We start from the raw sequence: 26436 nt of genomic DNA on the forward strand, positions 1-26436 counted from the left end.
CTGAGTAGCAGGAAATCTGAAAAAACAGAGGTTTTGGCTTTTAGGGAACTGGGGAGATCTCAGGAGGTGTGGCGCTAGGCCCCGCCTAGGGACCAGTCTGACCCCGCGGGGCGGGTGGTGTCCCTGTTTCCATCAGAAACACAGTGTCTCTGTGGGGTGAGTGAGGGCTGACCGGAAGGTCACCTGTGGGGTCCCCTCCAGGACTGGCAGTTTGGAATTCAAAACCCGGTGGGATTGTTGGCGGGGGAGGGCCAAGAGCCCCAGCGGGGTGGACCCTCAGCAGACACGATGGATACTTGGTGGACGCCAGTTCAATCTGGGTTTTAAGCCTGAGAGACTCCACCCCCAGAAGTACATGGGACTCCGACCAATACTGCTTTGGACTGTACGGGCCCACTTACACACGGATTTTTTTTTTTTTCAATAAATGCACACAGTCAGCCCTTCATATCCCCACGTTTTGGATCTGTGAATTCAACCAACCTCAACACTGGACCACAACACAGTGCTTAGTTATAAACAGATTTTCGACTGCGTGGGAGTCGGCGTCCCTAACCCCGAGTTGTTCGGGGGCCAGCTGTACTCAGTGTCTGTGGGTTGGGGGTATGGGCGTGTGTTTGTGGATTTGAAGTCAGGCAGGCAGGATCCAGCAGGACGACATCACTGGAGTCCTTGTTCATGTGGCTCCACTGTCTTCCTGGCCAGCGGCCCCCAGGGACGCAGGTGCCATGTGTGAGAGCGGCCTTGACGTCTGTGCAGACCGGGGAGCACCCCGGTGGGTCCGGGAGGCCAGCAGCGGTGGGTCTGGGGCGGATGGCTCAGTGGTAGAGATGAGAACTGAGCCCCCTCCCGGGGACATGCCAGGGGTGCTCAGACCGCCGGCTCCTGACTCCCGTTCTCTGGTGCGGACATTGCAGCCTGGACGCCCCCCTTCTCGGAGGCCACGCCCTTCTGCGCACCTGGGCACGAATGCCCTGCCGCTGGGCTTCTGGAGGAGGCGGGGCAGGACCGCGGCTGTGGGGTGGTCCCTTCCCTCACTTCACTGCCAAGAAGTCAGCGCTATCCTGTTCACAAAGGAGGGCTCGCAGCTCCGAGAGGGTCCAGGGCATGGCCAAGGGCACTCAGCTAGGAGGACAGCGTGGACACTTGGATTGCAGGGCTGACCAGGCCTCCGCACCCCGGGCTCCTTCCGAGGCTGGTTAATGTGGGGTTGCTTCCCTCTGATTATTCACGACCAGAGGCCTGAGTGGGGGTGGAGGTTCTGTACTGAGCGCTAAACACTGAAAGAACGGTTCCTGGAACACCAGCTCCCAGCTCGGATTCCGATGGGACTCCAGTGAGCACATGAGTTCACGGCTCAGGGTCCTGAACATGGGTGTGAGGTTGCACCATAAAAGATGTTGTATTTGTTCCCAAGGTCAAAATATAATAACCTCCCACCCCAAAAAGGCATGCTTTCAAAAAATGGATTACATTTGTAAATAGCAGACAACAGTGTACACACACACACACACACACACACACACAAAATGTATGTGGAAAAACAATGTAAAGTTTGGATGCGTGTTTATTGGCCTGGGGTCTTAAAACACAAAGCTACCTTGTTGGCTGCAGGCAGACGAAACCCACAGGGGTCTGCTTTGGGGGGGTGTTCCTGTGCTGGGTACCACTAGACCACTTTGCAAATAATAAATTACTTTCACTCTGGAGGGCACCGGAAGCCACTAGAAATGAGTTCATGGCCAAGGTCCAGGGCTGACAGCTGGCTCGGTTGGTGGTGGGGGGATGTTAGAGACCTGGAGCCTTGATACGCTCCAGGGTCCAGTTAAATTTAACAGAGTTGGCAACGCCGCCGGCCCCAGCCGCTGGCTGCACCTAGAACTCCTTCCTGTAACGTTGGCCATGCGAACCTGTAAGGACCCTGGGTGGGTGAGGAGGAGGATGAAGAGGAGGAAGAGGAAGAGGAGGAAGAGGAGAACAGGGAAGCATGGATGCTTGATGCAAGACCCTTCTCCGTCGCTGGTGGAAGCAACCGGTGTGAGCACGTTTTTCAGCCTTTCTGTATAAAGGCCCGTTCTGACCAGCCCTGCGGGGCAGAAGTGGTGCCTGGTCCCAGGGCCACCGCCAGGGTGTGTGGCTGCCCTTGGGTCCCTGCTGTGGTACCCAGGCCCATCTGGAGAGCCAGGTCAGAGTACAAACACCCTCCACACACCCATATCAAAACATTCATAAGTCACAAATGAAGATAGACTGGTAAAGAAAATGTTCTCCTCAGCTACCTTGACAAAAATGCCTTGTTAATGAATGGCAAGGCCAGGGTTAAATGACAATTCTTGCATTCCCGGGAATCTGGCGTGTGGGCTGAGCCATCTGACACCTGCCCCTTTCCTTCCCCAGCCCTGGCTCCACCCTGCGCCTCAAGGGCTCTTGTGCTCCCCCGTGTGGACACCCCAGGCCGCACATCCAAACCCTGCTCACGTCCCCCAGAGATATCTACTGCCTGGCCACTCCGTCCCCTCTGGAGGAGGGATGCTGGGAAGACAGGCTCACTCCCAAGTTTGGGGATAGTTGAGCAGGAAATTCTGAAATCCTGAGTGCCCAGAGAATGTTCTGGAAGAGGGCACTGATTCTGGCTGGGTGGGTGTCCTTGGCCTCACAAATTCTTCACCCCAGGGGGAAGAGCAGAGCTGGAGGAGGGCCGGAGTGGGGACCCTTTGTCCAGGTCTAAGGGCTGCACTGGTGCCACCCACTGTTACCACGAGAAGATGAATTCATTTGTGATGCTGCCACAATCACTGGTCCTCAGATCTTAGGGAGAGTGAGACCGTGAAACAAGATACTTTGGTGGTTTTGATTCTCTTGCTGGGGTCCAAGACGGTGGATGTGAGGCTCAAAGGAAACTCGTTCTGGGTGTGCCTAGCCAGTGCAGGCGGCTTTTCCTGGAGCCCAGTGCACAGACCCAGGAAAGGTGTCACTCCACACTGCCCCTGCCGGCCAGAGAAGGGAATGCAGCTGGATGGAGCCGCGGTGCAGCGGTCAGAGGACCCGTGGCCAGGGCCTCCCCCTGCACACTGTAATCCATCCACCTTCTCTGAGCCTCGGGGTCCTCATCTGTAAGATCGGGACGATGGCAGCTCTCGCCAGGAGTTGTGAGGATGCTCGAATGGAGTTCCTGTCTGTAGCGTTTCTAGTGCGGTGCCTGGAACTCATTGGTCTGCGCTCCAAGCCCGTGCTATCTTGTCGGGCCACTACTAAGTGCCAGGCACTGCTCTGACCACCGGCGACACAGACCGCCCAGGCTCCTGCCCTAGGGCAGCTCCTGTTCTGGTCCAGAGAGACAGACGACACACGAAGAAACGGGATAATTTCACATCGCGGTGCACACCGTGCGGAAAATTATACGGGTTGCTGCAACAAGAGTGATTCTGAGCGGGGGGGGGGGGGGTGACGTCCGAGACCCAAATGACACACGTGCAGATCCGAGGGCCCTGGCTGCTGCACTGGAGGCCGTCCGCTGCCGCAGAGCACGGTCACTGCCATGGCCAATACCGCAATCAGGGAGCCTGGAACCATCATCGCTTGTTGTCTGTGCCCTGTCCCGTCTAAAGGGCCACTTCCCAGTGGAGCTGTGGCTCCTGGTCAGCGTACCCCGCGGACGTCCCGCTTGTCCCCAGCGTCCCCAGTGTTTCACGGAAACTTTACATCCAGGCAGCGACGGTTTCCGCTGGCTGTATTGTAAAGCTCTTCCTCTTCCTCAGCATCGTGTTCGTTCCAAAGCTGGGTGCAGCCGGCCGAAATGATGGTTGGTTGGTTGGTGCTCAGAAAGCCCGGGGTGCCCCTCCCCTCGTCACTCACTCATTCGGGAAGTGACCCCTGGCCCCTATGCCCTGCAGGGTCCGCGCTCACTGACCAGAAGGAGCCCCTTGATGCAGATAAGGAGTAAAATGGTCTCGTTAGGAGGGAATTCATTCACCAGAACCTGTTAGAAAAGGGTCTTCTGCTATTTCCACAGTTCGGGACACCTCCTTGCCAGGATCCTGGGAGAAACACAGTGTGACTTTGCTGGGGGCCCAGCTGGGTCCTGATAGGCCGCTCCGGGAGGCAGGGGGCGGAGACTGTGGTGACAGGCAGCGTTCCAGCCCCGCACGTCTCGTCTCGTCTCGTCTCCGCCACTGCTCCGCTGAGTCTGCGGCTAAGCCTGGGAGGTGCCGAACCAACGGATTGCTTTCTGTCTCACTCGCAGCCTGGGAGCGCGTGGTCCTCCTTGTCATGTTTTATCTTCCCTCCAGGGGGCGCCATGTCAGTGGCGTTCCCTTCCCTCCTGATCTGAAAACCTTCTTCCGGAACCTTCTCTCATAACAAGGTGTAAATAATGGCTGCAACCTTTAGACCGACACTCGAGCATCACCTGGGGGCTCAGGATGACCGACCAACTGCAGTCTGCCTATGTGGTTTCCTCAATGGAAGCGTTACCTGCACTCAGGGCGGAACTTAGGGAAGTGGTCATTCAGCCGCTGAAGTTCCCTAGAGTCTGGGAAGTGGCCACCAGCTTCCCCATCTGTCCAGTGGGAGAAGAAAGCCACTCCCAGCCAGGGGTCTCCTGCCCTGGAGTCAAGCATGCTGGAGGCTCGAAGGAGTTACCAAGAGTCTCCTCCAGCGTCAGGGGTGGGGGAGAAGAGCAGAGACAGTGGAAGAAGGGAGGGAGGCCGGCAAGGAGGCGAGAGAAGGAGGCAGGGTTCAGCTCCAAGCCACCCAATCACAGCCCTTCCCCAGTGGGATGGGTCATTTTATGCGTCAACTTGATCGGGCTGCCCGGTGGCCAGGGATGTGTCGTTCCCGGTGTGTGTGTGTGAGGATCTTTCTGGAGGAGATCGGCGTTAGAACGTGTGGACTGCGCAAGGCGGACAGTCCTGAGCGCTCTGCCCGCCTGCCTCACCGGGGTCTTCTCACGCCCTCCAGCTGAACCGCACCTGGTGGCCAGGCCTCTGGACCTGGCTGGAGCCAGACCACCGGCTTCTCTTGGCTCTCGAGTTGGCCAACCTCAGATCATGGCACTTCTCAGCTTCCAAAAGCGTGTGAGCAAATTCCTTACAACCTCCCTGCATGAATGGATGGATGGATAGATGGATAGATGGATAGATGGATGGCTAGATAGATTACACATCTCCTCTATTGGTTTTGTTTTTCTAGTGAGCCCTAATACACCCAGCTACCCACTTTATTTATTTACTTATTTATTTATAGAGAGCAAGGGGGGAGGGAGAGAGACAAAGAGAGAGAGTTTTTGTTCCACTTATTGAGGCATTCATTGGTTGATTCTTGCATGTGCCCTGACCGGGGATCAAACTTGCAACCTTAGTGTATCAGGAGGACTCTCTAACCAGCTGAGCTACTCTGGCCAGGGCCCAGCTGCCCATTCTTGAATGCCTTCTGCTGGTCACTCTGTCACAAGACCTCATCTATGCCCGTCAAGGCGCTCCTCACCGCTTGTAAGAGGACGTCCACACGAGCAGGGGCCTGTCTTTCCCAGTCAATGCCTGGCACCCAGCAAACCCTCAGTAATTCTTTGTGGAAGCAGAGCTGGAAAGGAGCGACGGAGGCAGACACATGCGTGTATTATGGAGAACAATGGAGATGCAACGCCCAGCAGCATCCCCGGAGCATCCCCTGAGCCCCTCACCTGACCGCTGGACCCAGCAAGGCCCAGCCAGGGCTGCTGCCCCGAGGGTTTGCCCCAGGCTGGCGCGCATTAACCCACTGGGCCCTGGACGGACGTTCTTTCAACATCGTCCATGAGCAGCGTGCCCCTTCCCAACCCTGGAAAACACTGCCTGTCACAACCTAGGCTCCAAAAAATGGTCACACACACACCCAAGGGTCAGGGATGGAGGTTTTTCAGAGGCCAAGCCCCAGTTTGTTTGTTTTGTCATATTGTACCATTGTGTGGCTCTGATGCCACCTGCTTTCTGGAAGCCTGGCCACCAGGAAGGTTTTAGCGCATGTCCTGGAACGGGGTCAGCCCAGAGAACGGCCAGGTGCTGTTTGGCTGAGGAGGGACTCAGGGGACTGAGAGTGGGGACAGGGAAGGGAAACACTTTCAGAGGGAAGAGTAACTCTGAGCAGAGGCCCTGACGGCTGAACGAAACGCCTGCCCTTCCTCTTTGGATTGCTGCCTCTACGGGTAAGGATCAGGGTCTGAGTTCCAGAGACGAAAGTTTTCCCGACCCGCTCACCAAAATGTAACAACAAACGCCCTGTGGCCAGTTCTGAGCTCTCTCCTCGGTGCCACTCTAGCCAAATGCGGGAGAGGGAGCGGAGACCCAACCCCCACAGTCTGAGCTGCCGCCTCTTGGGAGGAAGGAGATGCGTGGCGTGGTCTGCCGGGCCAGGTCAGGGACATGGACATCCCCATATCATCTTCGTGGGCAAGAGCTGCTAGTCTCACATGCCCTAGGTTGGTTTTCAGCCAGCGGCTATGAAGCCCGACTCCATCACGTCCCACACGCACACACCTCAGGCGGAGAGGCAGCCCCTCCTCCAGGAATGCTTCCTGAGCGCCTGGCTCCGCGGCTTCTAGACTCTGAGCTCAGAGGTCCCGCCCACTGTGCCCGCCCGGGTGTGAGGCACCGAGCAAGTGCCACTCTGTGCTCTGGGCACTGGCGGTGGTCGTTTTCCTTTTGCCATTTCCCTCTCTTCTTGGAGGGGAGCCACCAGCGTGGGTTCCTGAAAGCGGGGCGTGGGCGGGGTGGCTCAGTCGTCCTCGTCCTCATCTTCCTCCTCGGCGTCTTTGTTGGGGGTGCACCTCTGGAAACACTGCACCACGGTGGCCAGGAAGAAGCTGGAGATGATGGCGGCGATGGACACAGCCACGCCGGAGAAGATGATGATGAACAGGTCTGTGAGCGAGAGGCTGAACTTGCATTCGCTGAAGCTGGCCTCCGACAGCTCGCGGAGGGACACCCTCCTGTTCTCCAGGGGCAGGGAGCACTGGATCTCCTCGAGGCCTGGAAGGAGGTGGGCAGAACGAGAGATAGGTTTAGGCTGCGGCCCGGGGCTGCCTACCACTGGGCAAGGGGGTGCCTGCGGAGTGCAGAGTGGGAGCAGACCCCAGGACCAAAGTGGCGGAGAAGTTGATTGGCATGGAATTGAAGCTTTTTTTAAAAGCCTCAGAACCACCACCGTGGGAGACAGCAGAATGCATCAGGTTTCCTTGGCCTCCTCCAGGGCATTGGTACTCGGGGTGCCGATGGAAGGGCAGCAAAATCCATTCAGGGTTTAGGACCTCTCTAACCCAGACCTGGTAACCCCCAGCCTCCCGGAGGGTGGGTGGAGGGCGGGGCAGCTGCTGTGGGATCAGGGCGTGTTCATGCTTGTTACCAAGCACGGTCTACACATCCCGACTGATACACAACTGATACAACCATACACAAAGTCGAGTTGCTGCCAGGATTTTGCAGACTTCAGACAGAAAAAGAACGCACGATAGTAAAATGCATAAAGAACTCACGTCTTCTGCTTCTTATCTGGAAGAAGAGAGAAACGCAGAATCGTAGTGACTCTTACTCATATTGTACTTACTAACGGCAAACACTATTCTAAGTGCTGCAGACATTAACTCTTCATTCACACAACTGCCTTCTGAGGTAGCTGCTGTCATTATGTCAGCTATGGACGAGAAAACTGAAGCTCGGAGAGTGTGCATGGTTTGTCTTCAGCAACACAGCTTCTCAGAGACGCGAGGACACCATTTGACACTAAGCGCAACTGCCTGCAACCTCTGCGCCCCTTTGACTTCCTTTCAGTTCTCAGCAAAACCTGCAACTGTTCCTTTTCATTGCTGCCCGGGTTCAAAGAGCTAACCCTCGACACTTCTCCAGCGTTATCTGAAAGTCAAGAGGATTTCTGTGCACAGCGCTAATTAGCTTGTTTCTGTCCTTCAAAGAGCAACCCTGCTAATTGCACAGCAAACCCGCAACCACCCTTTGGGTCTTCATTTGCATATATTTCCTTCCCCAGATCAGAAAGTGAAGAGGAAGGAGGAGTGGCTGTGCTTTGTCCTTTCTTCTGCCCTGGCCCATTTTTTTATGTGTCAATAGCCAAACCATGATGTTCTCCTCCCCATGGGAACCATTGCCTAGCAACCAGACCCTTGGTCCCTCCTCTCCCAGAATCAGTGCCTACTTTCTATACCCAAGGGATTAGCTGGACCACAGTTCTGCAAGTTTGTCCAGCTTTCTCTTGATTGTGGTTTACGGCTGTTTCTTTTTCTTGAAGAAGCCAAACTCTTGTTTGCTTTTTTGAGTGTTCTAAATGCATTTGAGCAGCCCTGGCTGATGTGGCTCATAGATTGAGTGTCAGCCTGTGAATCAAAGGGTCGTCAGTTTGATTCCCAGTCTAGGGGAACTGCCCTAGCAGGGCACATGCCTGGGTTGGGGGCCAGGTCCCCAGTGGGGGACAGGTGAAAGGCAACCACACATTGAAGTTTCTCTCCCTTCCTTCCCCTCTCTAAAAATAAATAAATAAAATCTTAAAAAAAAAATAAATGCATTTGAACATAACAGGAGAGCTTTAAGACAGCATTGTATTGGGATTTCCTTTTGGACACATTTTTCTTCAGTGGAAAAGTGGAAACATTGCCCTAGCTGGTGTGGCTCAGTAGATTGAGTGACAGCCTGTGAACTGAAAGGTTGCTGGTTCGATTCCCAGTCAGGACACACACGCTTAGGTTGTGGGCCGGGTCCCCAGTTGGGGGTATGTATGCAAGAGGCAACCAATCAATACATCTCTCACACATTGATGTTTCTCTCCTTCTCTTTCTCCCTCCCTTTCACTCTCTCTAAAAATAAATAAATAAAATCTAAAAAAAAAAAAAAAGAAAAGTGGAAAAATCAGTTGACCTGCCTTGTCTTAATATTCACTCATCTGCAGCCAAAGATGCCATGGAAATCAACAATGTGGACGCCAATGAGGGGCATGAAGCGCAGGCATTTGTGAAGCCACGGTAATATTTGCTGTCTTCAGAGCCATCAGAAGTCATTATTACCTAGAGAAACGTTGTCGAAAGTCCTTCTTTGACGAGGACAACAAGCACAATAAAACAACCCCGCTACAGAGCCAGCCCCGCCCCCGCTCCTCCAGTCAGTTCTGATTTCCACAGAGTTCTTTGTGCCCTCGGATTAGGTTTGGCGTTTTTACAAAGTGCCGCCCTTAGGAAATGTCATCTCCCATTTCTCTGTGGCTCGAAAAGACAGGCTTGTTTGAACAGTGCCCCACACCACCCCCCTGTGGAGTGGGAGGCTCTGGAACGCGGCTGACGGCGCCAGGGTGATCAGATGCACTGACCTGACGGGTCTTCGGGGCTCCCGAAGGGCCGGCCGCCGGGAGTAAGGAGAGTCGTACAGAGAGTCAGCTGGGCCAGCAGAGGGGGCAGGGCACGGCGGCCCCGGGCATTCTAAAGGCCCCCTCAAGGCCCGCCGCAGAGCTCAGGAGTTGGGGTGACCTGACTTTGGGGTTCTCTCTTCTCTCCTGCAGAATCTCACTTCAGACCAGGGCATCTCAGCCTCTGCAAGACCGACAGTCGCGGTGGGATAACCCTTTGACGGGGGGCTGTCCTGTGCACTGAATCCTGTTTATGGTGACCCCTGCGCTCCACCCACGAGTGGCCGGGAGCAGGTCCCCTCCCACTGTGACAACCAAAAATGTCTGCAGACAGTGCCCCATGTCCCGAGGAGGGGGCTGGGGACAGAGGCAGAATCCCCCCACTGCTCCGGGCCTTTGAAGGCCGGGTTACTCTTAGCTGTTATCCAGCCATTTGGTTATTAAACAGCTTCTTTTGCTTCGTGCATTAAACAGAATGAGTGAGGCTTCACGCCAGGTACCCCCCACCCCCACAAAAAAAGGGAAGGAAGGTAGGAAGGGAGGCGGAGAGGGAGGGAAAAAAGAAGAGAGAGACTCAAGTCTAAGAGGAGGGCATCAGGGTACAGACACAAGTAATGATATTGCGAGAGGTCCTCGGACAGCCCAGAGGGGTGGGGCCCGTGGAGGGGAAAAGGGTGCCCCCCGCCCCCGAGATCCTCCTGCCTGATCGGGAATGTTCTCCCTCCTTCTCTGACCTCCGTCTCCTCAGCGGCCGAGGTAAGGTCAGCGAACAAAAGCAGACACATATGTGGCATCTTGCACGCGCCGGCCGCTGCTCTTAGGGCTTCCCCTGCGTCAGCGTATTTCAGCAATTTCCACCCGGCGCGCCGCAAGGATTTTTAAAGCGTGCAACACCTGACTGTTTCGTCAGGGTCGGGCGCTGCAGCTCATGGAGCTGTGGTACTGAGGAATGGAGAAGCAAGGCCCAGGCCCTCTGTCCACTGCAGGGTCGGACGGCGCTGCCCAGGCGCGGCCCCGGGACCAGCAGCCCTTCCGTCCTTCGCAAAATGAGAACGTGAGCGCATGACCTCTTTTCCCTTAGAGGGTCAAATAAAAAAAAATGACAACAGCCAACACAATAATAGCTGTCTGGCAGGAATGAATGAAAATTATACCTATTTCCCTTTTGTCAGATCGTCAAGATATATATATATATATTTGATGTGTCACAGAATTTTAGAAATTCATTTATGTGTGCCATGAGATGGAAAAGGTTGAGAATTTCTGGCCGATCTAACCCTCATGCCCATTCAATGAGGAGCCTAGCGCGATGACCCCCCCGCATTTTACAGATGATCAAACTGAGCTGTCAAATGACTTCCCCAGGAAGCGGCTGAGCTGAGACGGACCCCAGCCACCACCCCACCCCACCCCACCCAGTCTCCGGGGCGGGGCGGGCAGGGCGGGGAGACCCAGGGCTGCACCAGCCCCGCCTGGGGCCTCGGAACAGTTCCCTCCCTGAAGAGTGTCTTCTAGAAGGACGCCCTCGACCTCTCCAGCCCCTGGGAAGCTCAGGCTGCAGCACAGCCTCTGGACGCCCCGTCAGGAGCTGGACTCCTGGGTGGTCCGAGGTGCAGGCGTGGGAGGGCAGCCTCGCCGGCGGAGCTCGGGTAGGACATTAAACACGCACCGTCGTCTTCTACGAGAGGACGTTTGTACACCACGAAAGCTAAGAAGGGCAGGGCCACATTCAACAGGGATCGATACATTTGATTTTAGGAAGAACACGCCACAATGTCCTCACATTCTCATTTTGCGAAGGACGGAAGGGCTGCTGGTCCCGGGGCCGCGTCTGGGCAGCGCCGTCCGACCCTGCAGTGGACAGAGGGCCTGGGCCTTGCTTCTCCATTCCTCAGCACCACAGCTCCATGAGCTGCAGCTCCGGGCCCGAGTCCCCTGCCTTGGCCCTCCCACAGGCTCGTGTCACTGACGTCGTACTGGAACACACCAGGCCCCTTGGTTTACACATCATCTGGGGCCGCTTTTGTGCTACAAGCAGGTTCGAGCAGTTGCAAGCGATCACGTGACTCACAGGGCCTGCAGGTGAAGAACGCCGACCCTGGTGTGCAGGTGGGGAGACGGAACAGCTCCGTCAGTCCTGTGCTTGCAGTCGTGCAGGTAAGAAGCGGAGGGGCCGGGGTTTGGAGTCAGGCAGTCAACGGCCCAGCCTGTGCTCTTAGCCATTCCCCGCCCCTATTGCCTTATAGCTGCTTGCGCGGTGGCGGCATGGGCCCTGAGACTCAGTGGGTCGCATTGCCCCAAAGCTGCGCAAGGACCCTGTAAACCCAGTTCCGAGCCCCTGCTCCCTCTGAGGATGGCCCAGGCCCAGAGTCCTCAGCCGAAAGAATAGAAAAGGGCATCCTAAAGGGTTCGGGTGTTGTGTTAGTTTCTCGGGGCACAGACCGGTTGGCTTACTATGGCCCATCGGTTCTCTCCCAGTTCTGAGAACCCGGGGTCTGGAGGCAGAGCCTCAGAGAGGCCCGCTCCCTCCGCCCGTTCGGGGGGTGCCGCTCCCTTGTCTGCTGTAGGCTCTTGCGGGGGTGGGGGGGCAGCTCTCCGGTTTCCGCAGCAACCCTCTAATCTCTGCCTCTGTCCTCCAGACTTCCCTCTGTCTCTGTCTGTCACTGCTCCCGCGTCAGGGCACCTGTCACTGGATTTAAGGCTCACCCGAAATCCAGGACAACCTCCTCTCGCAGTCCTGAATTATATCTGCAAACACTCTCCTCCCAGACAAAGTCACAGCCCCGGGTTCCGGGGGTTAGGAGGTGCACACGTCTTTCTGGCAGATGCCGTCCAGCCCCCGACAGGCGTCCTACGTGTATCAGTCACTTGTTCACCTTCGGCTCGTCCCCCTCCACCTCTCCTCATGCGGAGGCTTCTCCCAGGTTTATTTTGAGTAGTCACCTCTCACCCCTTGGGTACGCCTTGCTGCGCCTTTCTTCACACGCACAGCCCTTCCCCGGTCAGGGGCTCAGTACCTGCCTCACACTGGGCCAGAGTCCCCCCATCCCCATTATACTGCATCTTGAGTGGATGGACCAAAAAGATGGCCAGGCCCACTCAGGCCCACAGCCCCGCCCCAGAGAAGCTGTCAATTGCTTTCTGCTTTCTCGACCCCAGAGCTGCCTCCTTCTTTCCTGAGCCCGCATCCCCAGCCTTCTCTCCATGTGCGAGTTACCTGACATCCCTATAATAAGTCCCTTCCTTGCTCGCATTAGCCAGAGAGGGCTGCTGTTGTTTGTTCTCAAAGGCCCAACCCATGGAGCGCAGGCAAACAGAGTTCAAGGATGGGCTGGACACCGGTCTTGTCAGCCCCCGTGGGCAGCCACAAATCACCCTACTCTGCCAGCTGTCCTCCAAAGCCACGTGCTGGGCAGCTCCAGGGCCCTAAGAGAGTGGGAAGGATTTAGCATGGCCCGTCCCTTCTCCTAGGGAGGAGACTGAGGGGACGGGCATGCTGGTGGGGAGCCAAGTTCCTTCCTTCTGTCCTGTGGCAGGTCTCCCTTCAGCTCTCCTCTCCCTTCGCCAAAGCAGAGTGGGCTCCAGCCCACTCCAGCCCAGCCAGGCAGGCCCGTTGCTCCTTCCTCCTCCGCCAGGGCACACGCGGAAGAGACAGGCCACCTGCCTGGTGCAGAGTGGCTCGCTGGCCTGCCTGCTGCCACCCCTCCAGGCTCTGTCCCCTTGACTGATGACTTCTCCCCAGCAGCTGACACCTGAGCTGGAGAGAGGGAAGGGCTGCCGTTCTCCCGAAATAGACGGTGACACAGCGGAAGGCGGATTGGGATTAATCTCTCGTCGCTGGATAATGCGCAGGCCCGCGGCCAAGGATTTCTCCAGGCCTTTCCCCTGATCTGGCCTCTGGGGAGCTGCCCAGCCCGGCTCAGAGACGGGCTCTCCTAAGCGCTTTTTGTCGTTAAAAAAAATGTTTGTTTTCCTCACTCCACCGAGTAAGCATTCAAAGCCTGGGTGCACATTGGATCAACAGAAGCCAAAAGGAGGTAAAAGGACTCACGAATACGTGTCTGGCACGCACACCAGGGTGGATTTTTCTGTGTGGGCGTACATGCTCCAGGTGGAAATACACTCTGCCCCTCGGCGGCTCACCAGACCCGTAACGCCTTTCCGTCCGACCGATGTGATCATTGAACATCCATTGTCATGGCTGCAGGGTGTTTCACCGCGTAGATGAGCGTGGCTTGCCCAGTCCTGGGGTGTGCGCAGTCTTTCCTTACACGAAGCAAAGCTGCTAGCAGCAGCCGCGTGTACGTTCTTAATGATTTCCCAAGACATTCCCACAAGGTGGAGGCTGTGGGAGGGAGTCCCCGAACGCACGCCAACAATGGCCTTTTGTCACTTTCCGTCTTTGCCAGTCTGGTAAGTCATAAAATGGCAATGTCGGTTAGGTGGCTGGTTGGTTGGTTGGTTGGTTGGTTTATTTATTTATCCCTCACCTGAGGACATGCTTGTTGATTTTAGAGGGGTAGGGGATTTGAGAGAGAGAGAGAGAGGAGAGAACCATCGATGGGGGAGAAAAACATCGATTGGTTACCTCTCCCACGCACCCCAACCAAGGACCAAACCCGCAACCTAGGCGTGTGTCCTGACCAGGAATCGGGCCCGTGACCTTTCAGTTTATAAGACAATGCTCCAACCAAGGGGCCACGCCAGCCAGGGCCATGTTGTTGATTTACTTTGCATTTGTCCGGTGACCAGCAGAGCCGAATGTGGTACGCTGTGTGCTCATTGGCCATTTGGGTTATTCTTCTGTGAACTGTCTGCCCGAGACCCAAGAGCTTCCAAGTCTCCCCAAGGTGTGAGAAGGCCCTAGTGACAAGGCATGTTGCTGGGGACAGAGTGGCTGATCTTTGCCCAAGTCACTGCTGAAGACACAACTCTAGGACGTGGGGCTCTCCCCCCCACACCCCGAAGGAAGGACCCACACAGGGACCACCAGGCCTTGGTCCTGCTGCCCTCAGCCGGAGCTCCCCACAGCCTTCACGCCCGTCCTGTAGCCCCTGGAGTGCGAACCGGTTCTCAGTCGACTGCGAGCACCTGGAGAAGTCGTGGGCGCCATGCACAGTGCCTGCTGCAAAGGAAGGCTGCCCAAGGGGGCGTCCGAGGTGTGCAGGGCCTCCTCTGCTTCTGGGGAGGGGGGCCAGGTGCCGGGGAACACCAGCTCTGCTTCCCAACAGCGCTGACCTTTGCCCCCCACGAGCACTTTCATTAAATACCGGCTGCCGCAGCAGGGCACACCCCCAGCTGCCCTCCCTGTCTCAGCCGGCAGGCACTTCTCCTGATTAAGCGATCAGCTGATTTCTACTGGAGGAGCCTGTCAGCAGCAGCATCGGGTCCAAGGCTCCCGCGTGGTCCTGGCTCTCCAGGACCTGTCTGTGGAAGGGCCGCCCAGACTGGGGAGCCCCCTCTCCCAGGCCTGTGACTTGTGTCTGCTGTCCCCCACTCCAGCCCAGCTCCCACTCCCGAAACTCGGGACGCCGACATCAGTAGCACGCCAAGCATGGAACATGAACCGACCTGTGACACGGTGTTCCTGACCTGTCCTCCCCGGTAGCAAGCCTCTGCATCTAAAAACCGCCCCACAGCTGTACACCGCGTTCAGCAGCCAGAGGGCGAAGCAGCCCGAGTGTCCGTCGGTGGGCGAATGGATGAGCAGAATGTGGTCCATCCGCACAGTGAAGTACCATGCAGAAACAAGCAGAGATGGTCACTGAGGGCTTACACTCCTATCTTCTGGGTGGCAGGCAGGTGTGTTCCCTAACCCCACTGATGTCACCATCCTGGCCAGCATCTGGACCGTCACTGCCACGGCTATTCCAGCGCCTTCCCGGGGTCCGCCATCTCTCTCCACCCTGCTGCCCGCCTCCCCCATGTCCATCACCTCCTCCGCCACCTTCTCTGTCACGATGCCATTTCTACCACCACCACTGCCCCCCCCCCCAGTCATCAATAACAGACATTGGCTCTGAGTTGGGCCGGGACCGAGGGCCAGGGGTACCGACTCGTGTCTAGTTAGTATGGGCAATCTGGTCAGAGAGACTCTTCTGGCGCAGCAGCGTGAGGAAACCGGAGACCGGCCCCACGAGTCCGGTGCCTCCCACAGATCTCGGCCATCGGCGCTGCGTGCCGCCTCTAGGTGCTCGGAGACACCACGGCGGCGGCTCCCTCCCCGGTCCTGCCCTTCCGAGCACCGGGTTCCCAGGCTAATCTCTAACCCCGTGCTCACTGGTCAGCGGGGAGAAGCGGCGTGGACGCCCTGGGAGTGAGGGGGGTGTGCGTGTTCGTGGATCCCCTCCGACGACAGGGTTGGTCAGGGCGATACCTCCTACAGGGAAGCAGTGTCATTTGTGGAGACGGCTATTCATCAGGAACTCGGATAAACGTGGCGCCATGATTGACACATTTACCCCCTTTCCTCAACAGCCCTTGAGATGGCGGTCCCCCACCAGGGGTGATTTCGCCAGTCAGTGAGCACTGGGGGATGTCTGGGATGTGTGGGGTTGTGGCTACTGGGTGGGGTGCTGTAAACATTCCGCAGCGCACGGGATGGCCCCCAAGGCGAAGAGTGAGCCGGCCGCAGCATCAGTACTGCCGGGGCCGAGAGGCCCTGCTGGAAGGTAATGGTTTCCTACTCTCATTACACTTTTTTAAATTGTAGTAAAATAAAACACCATGAATAACATAGCACAAACTTTGCCATCTTTGTCCTTTTTAAGTATGCAGTTCAGTGGCATTAAGAACATTCACGCTGTGGCCCTGGCTGGTGTAGCCCAGTGGATTGAGCGCTGGCTGGAGGAACGAAGGGTCGCCAGTTCGATTCCCGGTCAGGACACATGCCTGGGTTTCGGGCCAGATCCCCAGTTGGGGGCGTGTGAGAGGCAACTGATCCTCTCTTGTGCATTGATGTTTCTCCCCCTCTCTTTCTCCCTCCCTTCCCCTCTCTCTAAAAGTAAATAAATAAAAGCCTTTTTAAAAAAAAAAGAACATTCACATTGTCATGTGACCATCACCACTGTCTGCCTCCAGGACAATTTCCACTTATAAAACGGAAACTCTGTCCTCATGAAGCCCTAACTCCCCACGTCTGCCCCCCCAACCCCAGCCGCCCCCACTCCGTTTCCTGTCGCTGTGGACTGGGCTGCTTCAAGGCGCCTCGGACAAGCGGAATCTTGTCCTTTCGTGAATAGCTTATTTTGCTCAGCACAGGTACCTCAAGGTCCCTCCAGGTTGCATTTCCTTCCTTTTAAGGCTGAACGGCACATCACTGTATGGATGGACCACATCCTGCTCATCCATTCGCCCACCAGTGGGCACTTCGGCTGCTTCGCCCTCTGGCTGCTGAACGCGGTGTACAGCTGTGGGGCGGTTTTTTGATGCAGAGACTTGCCCAACGTCACTCAGCTCCTCTGAGAGGGTCTTGATGGAAAGGCGGGGCTGCCAACAAGCCCATCCCTCTCCAGGACCCCCCGGTGCCCTCAGGATGCGCAGGGCTCACTCAGGTGTCGCTCCCCTTGGAACTCCGCAGCGCACAGTTTCGTCCGAGCCTGGGAAACTAGGCTTGGTGTCTGCCCGCCCCTGCTCGGCAACACCACCTTCCCCCTCTCCCCCGGATGCCGTTCGGCCTTCCCTGTCACGCGGGAGGCCGCCTCTCTCGGGGGTTGCCCAGTGGTCTCTCTGCTCCCCACGGCCGCAGGTCCCCGAACTGTACTGCTGGTGACAACCACGCCAGGGCATTTCCTTGTGAGAGCCGGCACATCCCCTCCACCCCGTACGGTTTTCTCTGTGACCCCGAATGATTCTGAAATAATTTATGCACAAAAGCAATTCTGATTTTCCTGGGAAGTCAGGAACAGGTTTTTTGGGTGTGGTCGTTGTTGTTGTTATTATATTTCTGGTTCTCCTGGCGGCAGGGGACAAGGGCAGGCATGTGATCCTGGGGGCAGTCACCTTCACCTCGAGGTTTTCAGGGGCACTGGCATTGCAGCAACTGTCGTCACTGGGGCCAGAGCTGTGGGTTCTTGGGAAGTGACCTCAGGCTGAGACATTGCAGGGAGGTGTCATGAGGAACAACCTGTGCAGGTAAAGAGGACCCCGGGTCACCTGGCCCTCTGCTCTCACAGGTGGGGAAACAGGCCTGACAGGGATAATGTCTCCCCCCACCAGAGATGCCCCCATTCTGATCCCCAGAATGCGGGGCTGGGGGTATGGGGGGGATGTGTCACCTTATGTGGCACAAGGGACTCTGCAGCTGTGACTAAGCTGAGGATCTTCAGACGAGGAGTTCCTCCTGCACTGTCCCGGGGGGGGGGGGGTGTGCAGTGAAGTCTCAAGGGTCCTTGGAAGAGGGAGGCAGGCAGGACGGAGTCAGAGAGGAGCGGTGCCCATGGAAACGGAGGCCCAAGCGATGCAGGGCCAGAGGCCCGGAGCAGGTGCGTGCTGCACTAGAAAACAGTGGGAGGGGGCGGACACCATGCCTGTCCATTGTGTCAAGCAGCACACAGTAGCAAAAATAAATAAATAAATAAATAATTATATGCCATGCTGGAAAAGGCCAAACTATGGAGACAGAGAAAAGGTTAGCGCTTGCCCGGAGGGGTCCCCGGTGGCAGGTGGCAGGTGAGGGGAGGGGCGAGGCAGAGCGCAGGACATTTTTAGGGCCGTGAAATTATTCCGTACGATGCTGTGATGTTGACACACAACAGTATCCACTGGCCAAAACCCACAGGATGTACATCACAAAGAGTGAACATAATGTAAACTCGGGACTTTAATTAAATGTATCAATGCTGGCTCATCCATTGCAACCAAAGGACCAGGATAACGCAAGATGCCAATAATAATAGGGGGTCTTTGGGGGAGCGGCGTGGAGGGGAGGCACCAGAACTCTGCACCCTCTGCTCAGTGTCCCATAAACCTAACACTTCTCCAGAAAATAAAGTCTGCTGATCGTGAACAAAATAAAATCGCCACCACCACTTAGACGCACATCCTTCCAGTCATTTTTCTACGGGACTCGCTTCTGTCTCCTGGCCACTTGGGCTCCGGCCTCTGCCTCCCACATGCTGCGGAGGTCATCAAGGTACCGCTGCCCGAAGGTGGAGCAGCCTTCCAAGGTTTGGGACAGCAGGGATGGGACAGACACTCGGCAGAAAGGGCTTAACCCTTCGGGTATCTTGGCCACCTGGCAAGTGGTCCCCTTTAGCTCACAGTAGTACTGGCCTCCCCAGAACAAACCCCCAGCTGGGTGCTCGGGCTGTCCTGGATGGGCAGGAAGGTAGGCGGCCCACTGTCCCCTGTAGCCAGCAGTAAGGCCGCCCTCTGAGTGAATTGACAGAGTGACAGGACGAAGGTGACATTTTTGGAAAGAGGCGGGGTTGGGGACGGAACAGCAGGACTGGGGAGCAGGCTCTCTGGGAGCAAACAGGGCAGAGGGGGCAGCCTGGGGTCAGGTGTGCAGCTGCCTCTCCGCCGGAACGCCAGGCCACAGCACCTATAAACATCGACACCTGGCCCTGGGCACAAGGTACTGGGAGAAAGGTGACACCCTGGGACTCAACTCCAATTAAGAGACAAATTTAAAATGCAGTGGCCTGGGGCCCAGGGGGCATGTACGGGCCTGTCAAAGGCAGGAGTGAGACCTCGGTCAACCTCTGCCGGGAACAAGAATCTTTGGGGTACAAATGCAACACGTTCGCTCAGCAGGCGGCCGAACACGCGACACCCATCACAGCAAGAGGGACACGTGGCCGCTCGGCCAGTCAGACGTCCACCAGGAGTGCTGCGCGGAGCCGGGGCAGGTGTGGGCACGGGGGAGGGGGGGAGGCACTCTCCGTTTGCCAGCGGTGCCCCCTGTCTGGGGTGTCATGGGGCCAAATGCACCCCGAGGTTCAAAATACACAGAGACTTCCACCCCGAGCTCCCGCCTCAGAACACCCCCCGCCCCCCCAGGGAATGGGCAGCGGTTTCCATGAGCTTCAGGTGTGTGTGGGATGGTGCTCAGTTCAGCGTCGTTTGTGGACAAAAAAATAAAAGGCAACACCCCACGCTTCCATCCACGGGAGACAGCTTCGATGGATCGGTGGATGAAATGACCTGAGACAGGGCCCTCAGAAGTTAGATGTTCCAAGATCTGCAAACACAGGGAACTCTCACAGCTCAACAACAGACACCGCATCCGCAGTAAGATGCATAACATAGCATCAGTGTGTTTAAAAACATATACGTGCCTAACAATGAAGCCTCATTAAATAGGAAAACTCTTCAATAGTGGTGGGATTCTGGGTAGTTTTCTTTCTTTTCCCTTTTACTTTTCATTTCTTTGTGATACCTTCCCACCGTTCCCGAGGCTACACGGAGCCTGTTATTCTACGCCCGAGGACAGAAAACTGCTTTCGTTGTTTAGAGAGCGAGAAAGATTTTCACCTTCCGCAGAGAAACCGGAGCATTGCTTTCGTTGTTAAAGAAAAAGAAACAGGGTCACCTTGGAGTCACCGGGAGAAAGGACCCACGTGACCTCCAGACGGGGTGTCAGCGTCTGTCCCTTTGTCTGAACCGCTGTTTATTTTGTCAGCGTGACAATGACTCCCCACTCCTCCTCAGACCAAACCAGGCGCTCAAGTGTCTGCCATCAGAAAAGGGAAAGGTCGGTTGCAAGGAGCCGGGGCCGGGACCCCCAGGGACCCCCAGGGAGCCAAGAGTGGGGCCTGGCAGGCAGGTGGGGTTTGAGATGTAACTGGTGGGCACTCCGTGAGGACCCCGGCCAGCAGGAGAAATGGCATTTTACCCTCGCACCGCTCTTTCCTCTCACCCACTGTATCCGGAAATCAGCCGGTCAGACGCCTAACTTCACGGCCTTCCACGTCCCGGCTTCACAAGGAGGAAGACGAGGCTCAGGGAAAGTTGAACGACCCACCCAGAGCCACCCAGTTGCAAGGCAGGACTCGAGCCTGTGTGTCTTGAGACTCCACATCAAGGGCCCCGGAGGGACCTCAGAGGTCAACGAAGGACTTCTGAGATGAGAGAAGGAAGGCCGGCAGGAGAGGCGGCCTGTTCAAGGTCACAGCAGAACTGAGGCCGAAAGCCACAGACTCTGACCCTGACCCTGACCCTGACCCTGTGACACCTAGCCCGCCCGCCCGAGCATGACACCGAGAGCCGATTATCTCAGCTCAGAGGACAGCGGGGTGGGGGGGGCGGGTCATGATGCCGACGCCACCACCAAGAAGCAAAGGCAGGAACCACCAAACCAAGGCACACCCCCACTCCACAGTGATGTGTCTGCCCTGGGACAAGCCTGTCCCCAAGGCAGCTCCTGGTGGGGAGGGTCTGGGCAGCCAAGGCCGGTGAGCGAAAGCAAAGTCTGAAGGTGGGGGGCTCTGCACCTTGCAGGTCAGGTCTTTGGAGGGCTTGTTCATAGGGGAGGGCAGCCTGCCTGGGCTTAAAGTGCCGGCGGAGGGGCCTGCGTCTGCTGAGGAGTGATCGGCCGGCCTGCGGCATGTGCTTGGTCAAGTGCGGAATGAACGAGTGAACGCAGGAATCCAGGGCAGGGAGGAGCGGCATCCTGAATGCTCAGAATATGGAGAAGAGGATGCAGGAAAGCTAACTCCCCGCCTTTGTCACCTTGTATGACCTGTGCCACACAGCTCTGGGTCCTCCTCTGCCAAAGCCTCGGGGACAAGCCGGAGGTGGAGCCAGGCTCTGGAGGTCGCTGCTGGGTCCCACGCTCACATGCCCGCCCGTGGAAGGCTGGGGTCCCCTGCGGGTAAGGACACTCCTCCTGTTCCCAGTCTGGGGCCCGTCCCTGTGGAAGCTGAGGGCCCCTCCTTCCCAGCGTTGCCTTTGCTTCCTTCCCACCGGCCTTCATGGGGCCCCTTGACTGCCGAGTCCCTCCGTTCCCTTCTGCAGGTGGATCTGCACGTCCGTGTCACCACCAGAACAGCACCCAGGGAGGAAGCTAAGGATGCACCAGCCCACGTTTTTGGTCAGCGGTTTCACTTCTGGGCTGAAAAGCCACAGAACCACAGACTCTCATTGCCACCACTGGCTCTGGGCGAGCGACCCTGACTCCCCACCAGAAATACCCTCACCCCTTTCCCGCAGAACAGCCAGCGCCGCTCAGCCTCTGGAGGCCGTTGGAGAGTTCTTACAACTGCAGGCGGCTCTGCCTGCGCATTCAGGGCGGAGAGAACCGCGCTGAGCTCTTCCCTACGTGGGAGGGTGAATTCCACTTTCAAGGGGTTGTCCGATACCCCCCGCCCACCAGTACTAGGACACAGAGGCCCACGAGATGATGTCGGTCACGGGTGTCAGAAAAAAAATGGCCGATTCTTAACTTTGCAAAGTGAGTTGTTGGAGCAGCAGGACCCAGAAACGGTGGAGAATCCGGGTGTGTCCCTCCCCGCCCCCTTTCCCCCCCAGCGGAGTCCCAGGAAAAGTTTGGGAGGGCTGGGATCATGCGGGGCGGGGCGGGGGGGGGGTACACCGGGGAGCCACGGTCCTCCAGGGCCGGCGCTCGCGAGCACCCAGACCTCTTCCAGGATCCACCTGAGTCCCCGGGCTCCTGGGCTGCTCCCTCCCGCTCGCGCTCCCCCTCCTTGCCCAGCCCCCCGCCCAGCCGCACCGGCTCACCTCCGGGCAGCTTGGACGGGTTCTCCTGGATCCAGGCGAAGAGGTGGGCGAAGTCGCAGTCGCAGAGCCACGGGTTCCCGTCCAGGCGCAGGGTGCGCAGCGCCGGCAGCGCGGCCAGGGCGGCCACGCTGAGGCCGCGCAGGTCGTTGTCGTTGAGCTCCAGCACCTGCAGCGACTCCAGGGTCTCGAAGGCGGCCTCGTGCACTCCCGCCAGGCGGTTGTTGCCCAGGCTCAGTCGGACCAGCCTCCCGGCCGAGCGGAAGGCGCCGGCGCCCAGCTGGGTCAGGTTGTTGTAGCTGAGGTCGAGGAAGGCGAGCTTGGCCGAGCCGCTGAAAGTGCCCTCCTCCAGCGAGCGCAGCGAGTTGTTCCTGAAGTCCAGGTAGACCAGGTCGCCGTAGAAGATGAAGAAGTCCTCGGGGATGCGCTGGATGCGGTTGCCGGCTACCAGCAGCTTGCGCACGTCCAGAGGGAAGGGGTCGGGCACGCTGGGCAGCCCGCGGTCTCGGCAGTCCACCGTGTGCGGGTCGGTGCAGGCGCAGCCCGCGGGGCACGCGTGCCCGGGCCGGAGCAGCAGCAGGAGGCTGCAGAGCCGGAGCGCGGCGGCGGCGGCGGCGCCCGCGGGGGCGCGGGGGGCGGTGCAGGGGCGCATGGCCGGGGATCCGCGCCAGCCGCGGCGACGCGGGCGCGGCTCTCGGGACGAGCCCGGGAGCGGGGCTGCGCGCGGGGCCCGGCGGCCCGACGCTGGGAGACTGAGGGCGGTCAAGGCAGGGAGGGCGTGCGCCGGGGCGCGCGGGGGCGACCGAGCGTAGCGCGGGCGGACTGGGGGAGCCCGAGGCGGAGGGGACGGAGCGGGGAGAGCCGGAGAGGGAGGGGCGAGGGACTCGCCAAGGATTGACCGGGACGGGGAAATTAACCCGCTGTTAAATCCCAGGGGAGTGACGCGAGCGGCCAGCGCGGCCCCAACCGGACCGGACAGCTTTCTTCTGGGACCGGATAAAAGATCCGCCCTGTGCTTTCGGCCAGGAGCTCTCCATGACTAAGTTCGGTTACCGGGCGCCCCCAAACCCTGGAGGTTTCCAGGGCGCTGCGCCCGGTACCCCCGGCGCCTGCCAGATGCAAAAAGCACGCTTCCCGCGCGCCACCCCTGTTGCCCAAGGGAGCGCAACCCGGGTCACTGGCTCTGCGCCCAAGGCAATCCCCGTAAACTCTCGGGGGCCGCGCCCCGGGCTGCCCAGCGGGGTTGGGGTTGGTCAGGGCGTCAGGGGACTTCGGGTAACTCTGGGGTGGCTGGTCTTCCTTCCCCTGTCCCCCAGCCCCACCCGCATCTCAGTGAGGAAGGCGAGTTCAGCGAGGCCAGCAGCTACCAGGGCCCCTGCTGTGGCCCGAAGGAAGGCCGGGGCCAGTCAGCACTTTCCGTGTTGGCCCGGAGCTCGTCAGGACCAGGCGAGGACCTGCTGCTGGTGTGTGTACGGAGGCCCAACCGGCAGGCGCTGTGGCCTGGAGTCGGGGGAGGCCTGGGTTCCACGTTGTGGGCGGGGGGGCTCAGTACCAGCGCCTCCGCTCCTCTAGACCTCCGGCGCCCCATCTGTGAAATGGGAAAAAGTCATATGTACGTCCCCAGCTGCGGAGAGGACCGCGGAGTCAAGAAACCAAATAATAAAAAGATCTCTTCCCTCTGAGCTTGCACTCCCTCCCCCACCAAACTCCCAGCCACGGTCCCCAAGGGAGCGAGGCCAGGGAGCTGTCCAGGCGGAGGGACAGCGAGGCGTGGCCACTTTAGCCACAGGCACGAGATTTCCCTCTTCACCACCCCCAGGCCAAACTCCTCCTCCCCCACCTCCGATTTCAGAAACTTTTCTAAGGGGAGGTCCCCACAGGGCCACCAAGCTGTCGGCTATTTCGGTCCAAACACCCTGGAATTGATAAGCTGGACCAAAATAACCCAGGGAACAGCTGTTGGGCGCCAGGCCCCCAGGAGCCCTGCCCCGGCCCCGGGCTCGGAGGGAGGCGCATTGGTGGAGGCGCAGACTCTAAAGCCGCAAAGCTAAGCCCCAGATTTTTCCCGAAGGTACCGGGAGGCTTGATGCCTTCCGACGGATCAACAACCTGGGCCTCCCTCCGGGGCTAAGCCCTCGGCTCCAGGGAGGCTGAGTCAGAGAGAGCCCTGCAGAGGGGGCGGAGCGCTGCCGCTCTCTCCCGGCCTGCACGCCAGGCTTCCACGCCAGACCTCCTGAGGCTTCTGTCTGTGTGCCCCCCCCCCGCTTCCAGGGTCCCCCGTGTGCCCTGGTCTTCCCCAGCGGCACAGGCTCAGCCCCCTCTCTGGCCTCATCCCCTTGAAGAGACAGGCGCTGGAGCCGTGCTGTGAGTCCCCCCAGAGTGGTGGGAGTGCCCGCGTGCTGACGGGATGCACGCAGGCAGAGTCAGACCGAGCGCAGGCGGGCGGCAGGGTGAACGGGTCCTGCCTGCCGCGGCTCTCCGGGAGCACCCTGGGGTGATCTGCTGGGCCCTCCACCTTCCCAGCCTCTGGCTTGGTGTCCCAGGCTCACTGCAGTGGTCGGGGGGAGCCCTCAGCGCCACGGCTCCAGGCCCATGTGTTCGGTTGGGCTGCCGTCTTGCACAAGTGTGCCTGAGTGTCTGAGTGTGCGCGGCCTTGCGCAGTGGGCGGGCTGCTTGGCTGGGGCCCGGGCCTGGGAGGCAGGTCCCTGGCCCTGGGCCTGGCCCCACCACTAACCACAGCACCTTCCCTGGGCCACTGGACCTCTCTGGGGAATACTTCCCAGCCTGGGGTCCGTGGGCCCCTTGAAGACCAACTCTTTTCAGGATTTCAAACAAACCCGGTGAAAGCAAGGCCTTTAGGAGGAAGTCGCCCAGAGTAAACGCTGCCATTCTGCACAGCAGACTCCGGGGTAGCCCTCGCTCTTTTGTACTGAGCGGGCACGGGCGCTCATGGGCCACCCTGGAGAATGAAGACAGAGCTGAATTTCTACTCCGCAAACACACGGCATCTACTTAGCAAGGGCTTGCAAACGGGGTGTGTGGTAGTAAAGTAATAAAAGGGGCCCCTGGTCATAAAAAGCATTGAGAAGTACCACTCTCGGCCTTGATGGCCTCGTCTTGACAGCAGAGAGAAAACGCCTCCTGTCTCCCATCCTGCCCACAGCAAGAGGCCCACGTGGAGACACTGGGCTCTGGAAACGGAGCTGGAAAGTGTTCGGATCTCGCAGGCTTCTTCTCAAAGGGGCCGGGCATCTCCCTGTGGCAGCAACGCCTTGCTTCTTGCTGTGAGTGTCCCCCCAGAGTCCTCTGAATTCAAAGGTAAGCCTTTTTTTAAACATTAGTGTCAGCAGGATCAGACATGGCCAAGGTTCCTGGGGAGCAAGGAGGCCCCCCCATCTTCCAGGATTCCCAATCTTTGAGAAAATGCAAGCTCGGCCACTTCTGATTCTCCCCCAGCAAGGGAAGCGCTGCCGTGACCTCAGTAAGGTCGCACGGGCAAGCTGGTGACAGCTGCCGGAAATAGAACACTAGCGGTCCGACACCCCGGTGGCCCCACGCGCCCTGCTCCCTCCCCTGGCTCCCTCCCCGGGGAAGGGAAGGGGGGCTGTTACAAGGCTGACAGGAGACACTGCAGGTGATAAGACTGGCTCATGAGCTCCATCCGCACTTGATCTTGGCCCAAAGGCGGAGAAGCGATAATCATCAGCCCTGTGTCTGTATTTATTCTCTGAGTCAACACCATTTGAGATTCTTATTCAAGAGGCTCAGACCAGGGGTGTGGCCAGTGCCCGAGGCAGTCTGATGTTTTCAAAGCTGACGTTGCACCCGCCATGGGTTGGCCAAGCCGGATTCTGCCCCCTCCGCCTGCCGTGCGCTCCCCCAGCCCCCCAGCATTTCCCGTCTTGTTGTAGAGGTGGCTCATGCCTGGCTCCCCCGGGAGAACTTGGAGAGTGATGCGGACGGTGGTCCCTGGGAATCCCCCCCACGTGGGGCCTGGCCCCTGTAAGCAAACACAATCCAGTAATAAGGTTTTCTTCTTTGGTTGCCAGACCGACTTCTAAATTAGCCCAAATCCTGGGGCCTACATTGAGAACAGGAGGTCGCCAGTGTGGTATATGCAGGAGTCTGAATTTACATGCAGACACTTGAATGATAAGAGGGTGGCTGGTGCTTGGTGACGTCATTTGGGTTACTGGTGGGTGTCACCGTGATGAGCCTCTGGTTGACCTAGGAAGGAGGCATAAGGACACCCCACAGGCCCCCAGGAAAGGGGGTGCACTCTGGCCCTCTGTCTGGGGCTGCTGCACTTGAGGGACCCGGCTGTCCACTTCAGGGACAGCTGTGTCTCTGTCCCTCGCCCCTTAACTGCCCAATCTCACC

General features: G+C 58.3%; 1 protein-coding gene across 1 annotated transcript; it reads right to left on the bottom strand.

The window, feature by feature from the left end:
* Nucleotides 1-1568: 1568 nt before the first annotated feature.
* Nucleotides 1569-23742, bottom strand: LRRC38 (leucine rich repeat containing 38). The gene is made up of 2 exons (XM_045859812.1): nucleotides 22060-23742; nucleotides 1569-7004 (listed from the first exon to the last, which is right to left on the bottom strand). Exons 1-2 carry the CDS (start codon nucleotides 22706-22708, stop codon nucleotides 6751-6753), a joined length of 903 nt encoding a protein of 300 aa, XP_045715768.1. The 5' UTR covers nucleotides 22709-23742; the 3' UTR covers nucleotides 1569-6750.
* Between the last annotated feature and the right edge of the window lie 2694 nt (nucleotides 23743-26436).

Source organism: Phyllostomus hastatus, unplaced genomic scaffold (assembly GCF_019186645.2).
Source record: "Phyllostomus hastatus isolate PE091 unplaced genomic scaffold, TTU_PhHast_1.1 phas_scaffold_182, whole genome shotgun sequence".
Lineage (NCBI taxonomy): Eukaryota > Metazoa > Chordata > Mammalia > Chiroptera > Phyllostomidae > Phyllostomus > Phyllostomus hastatus.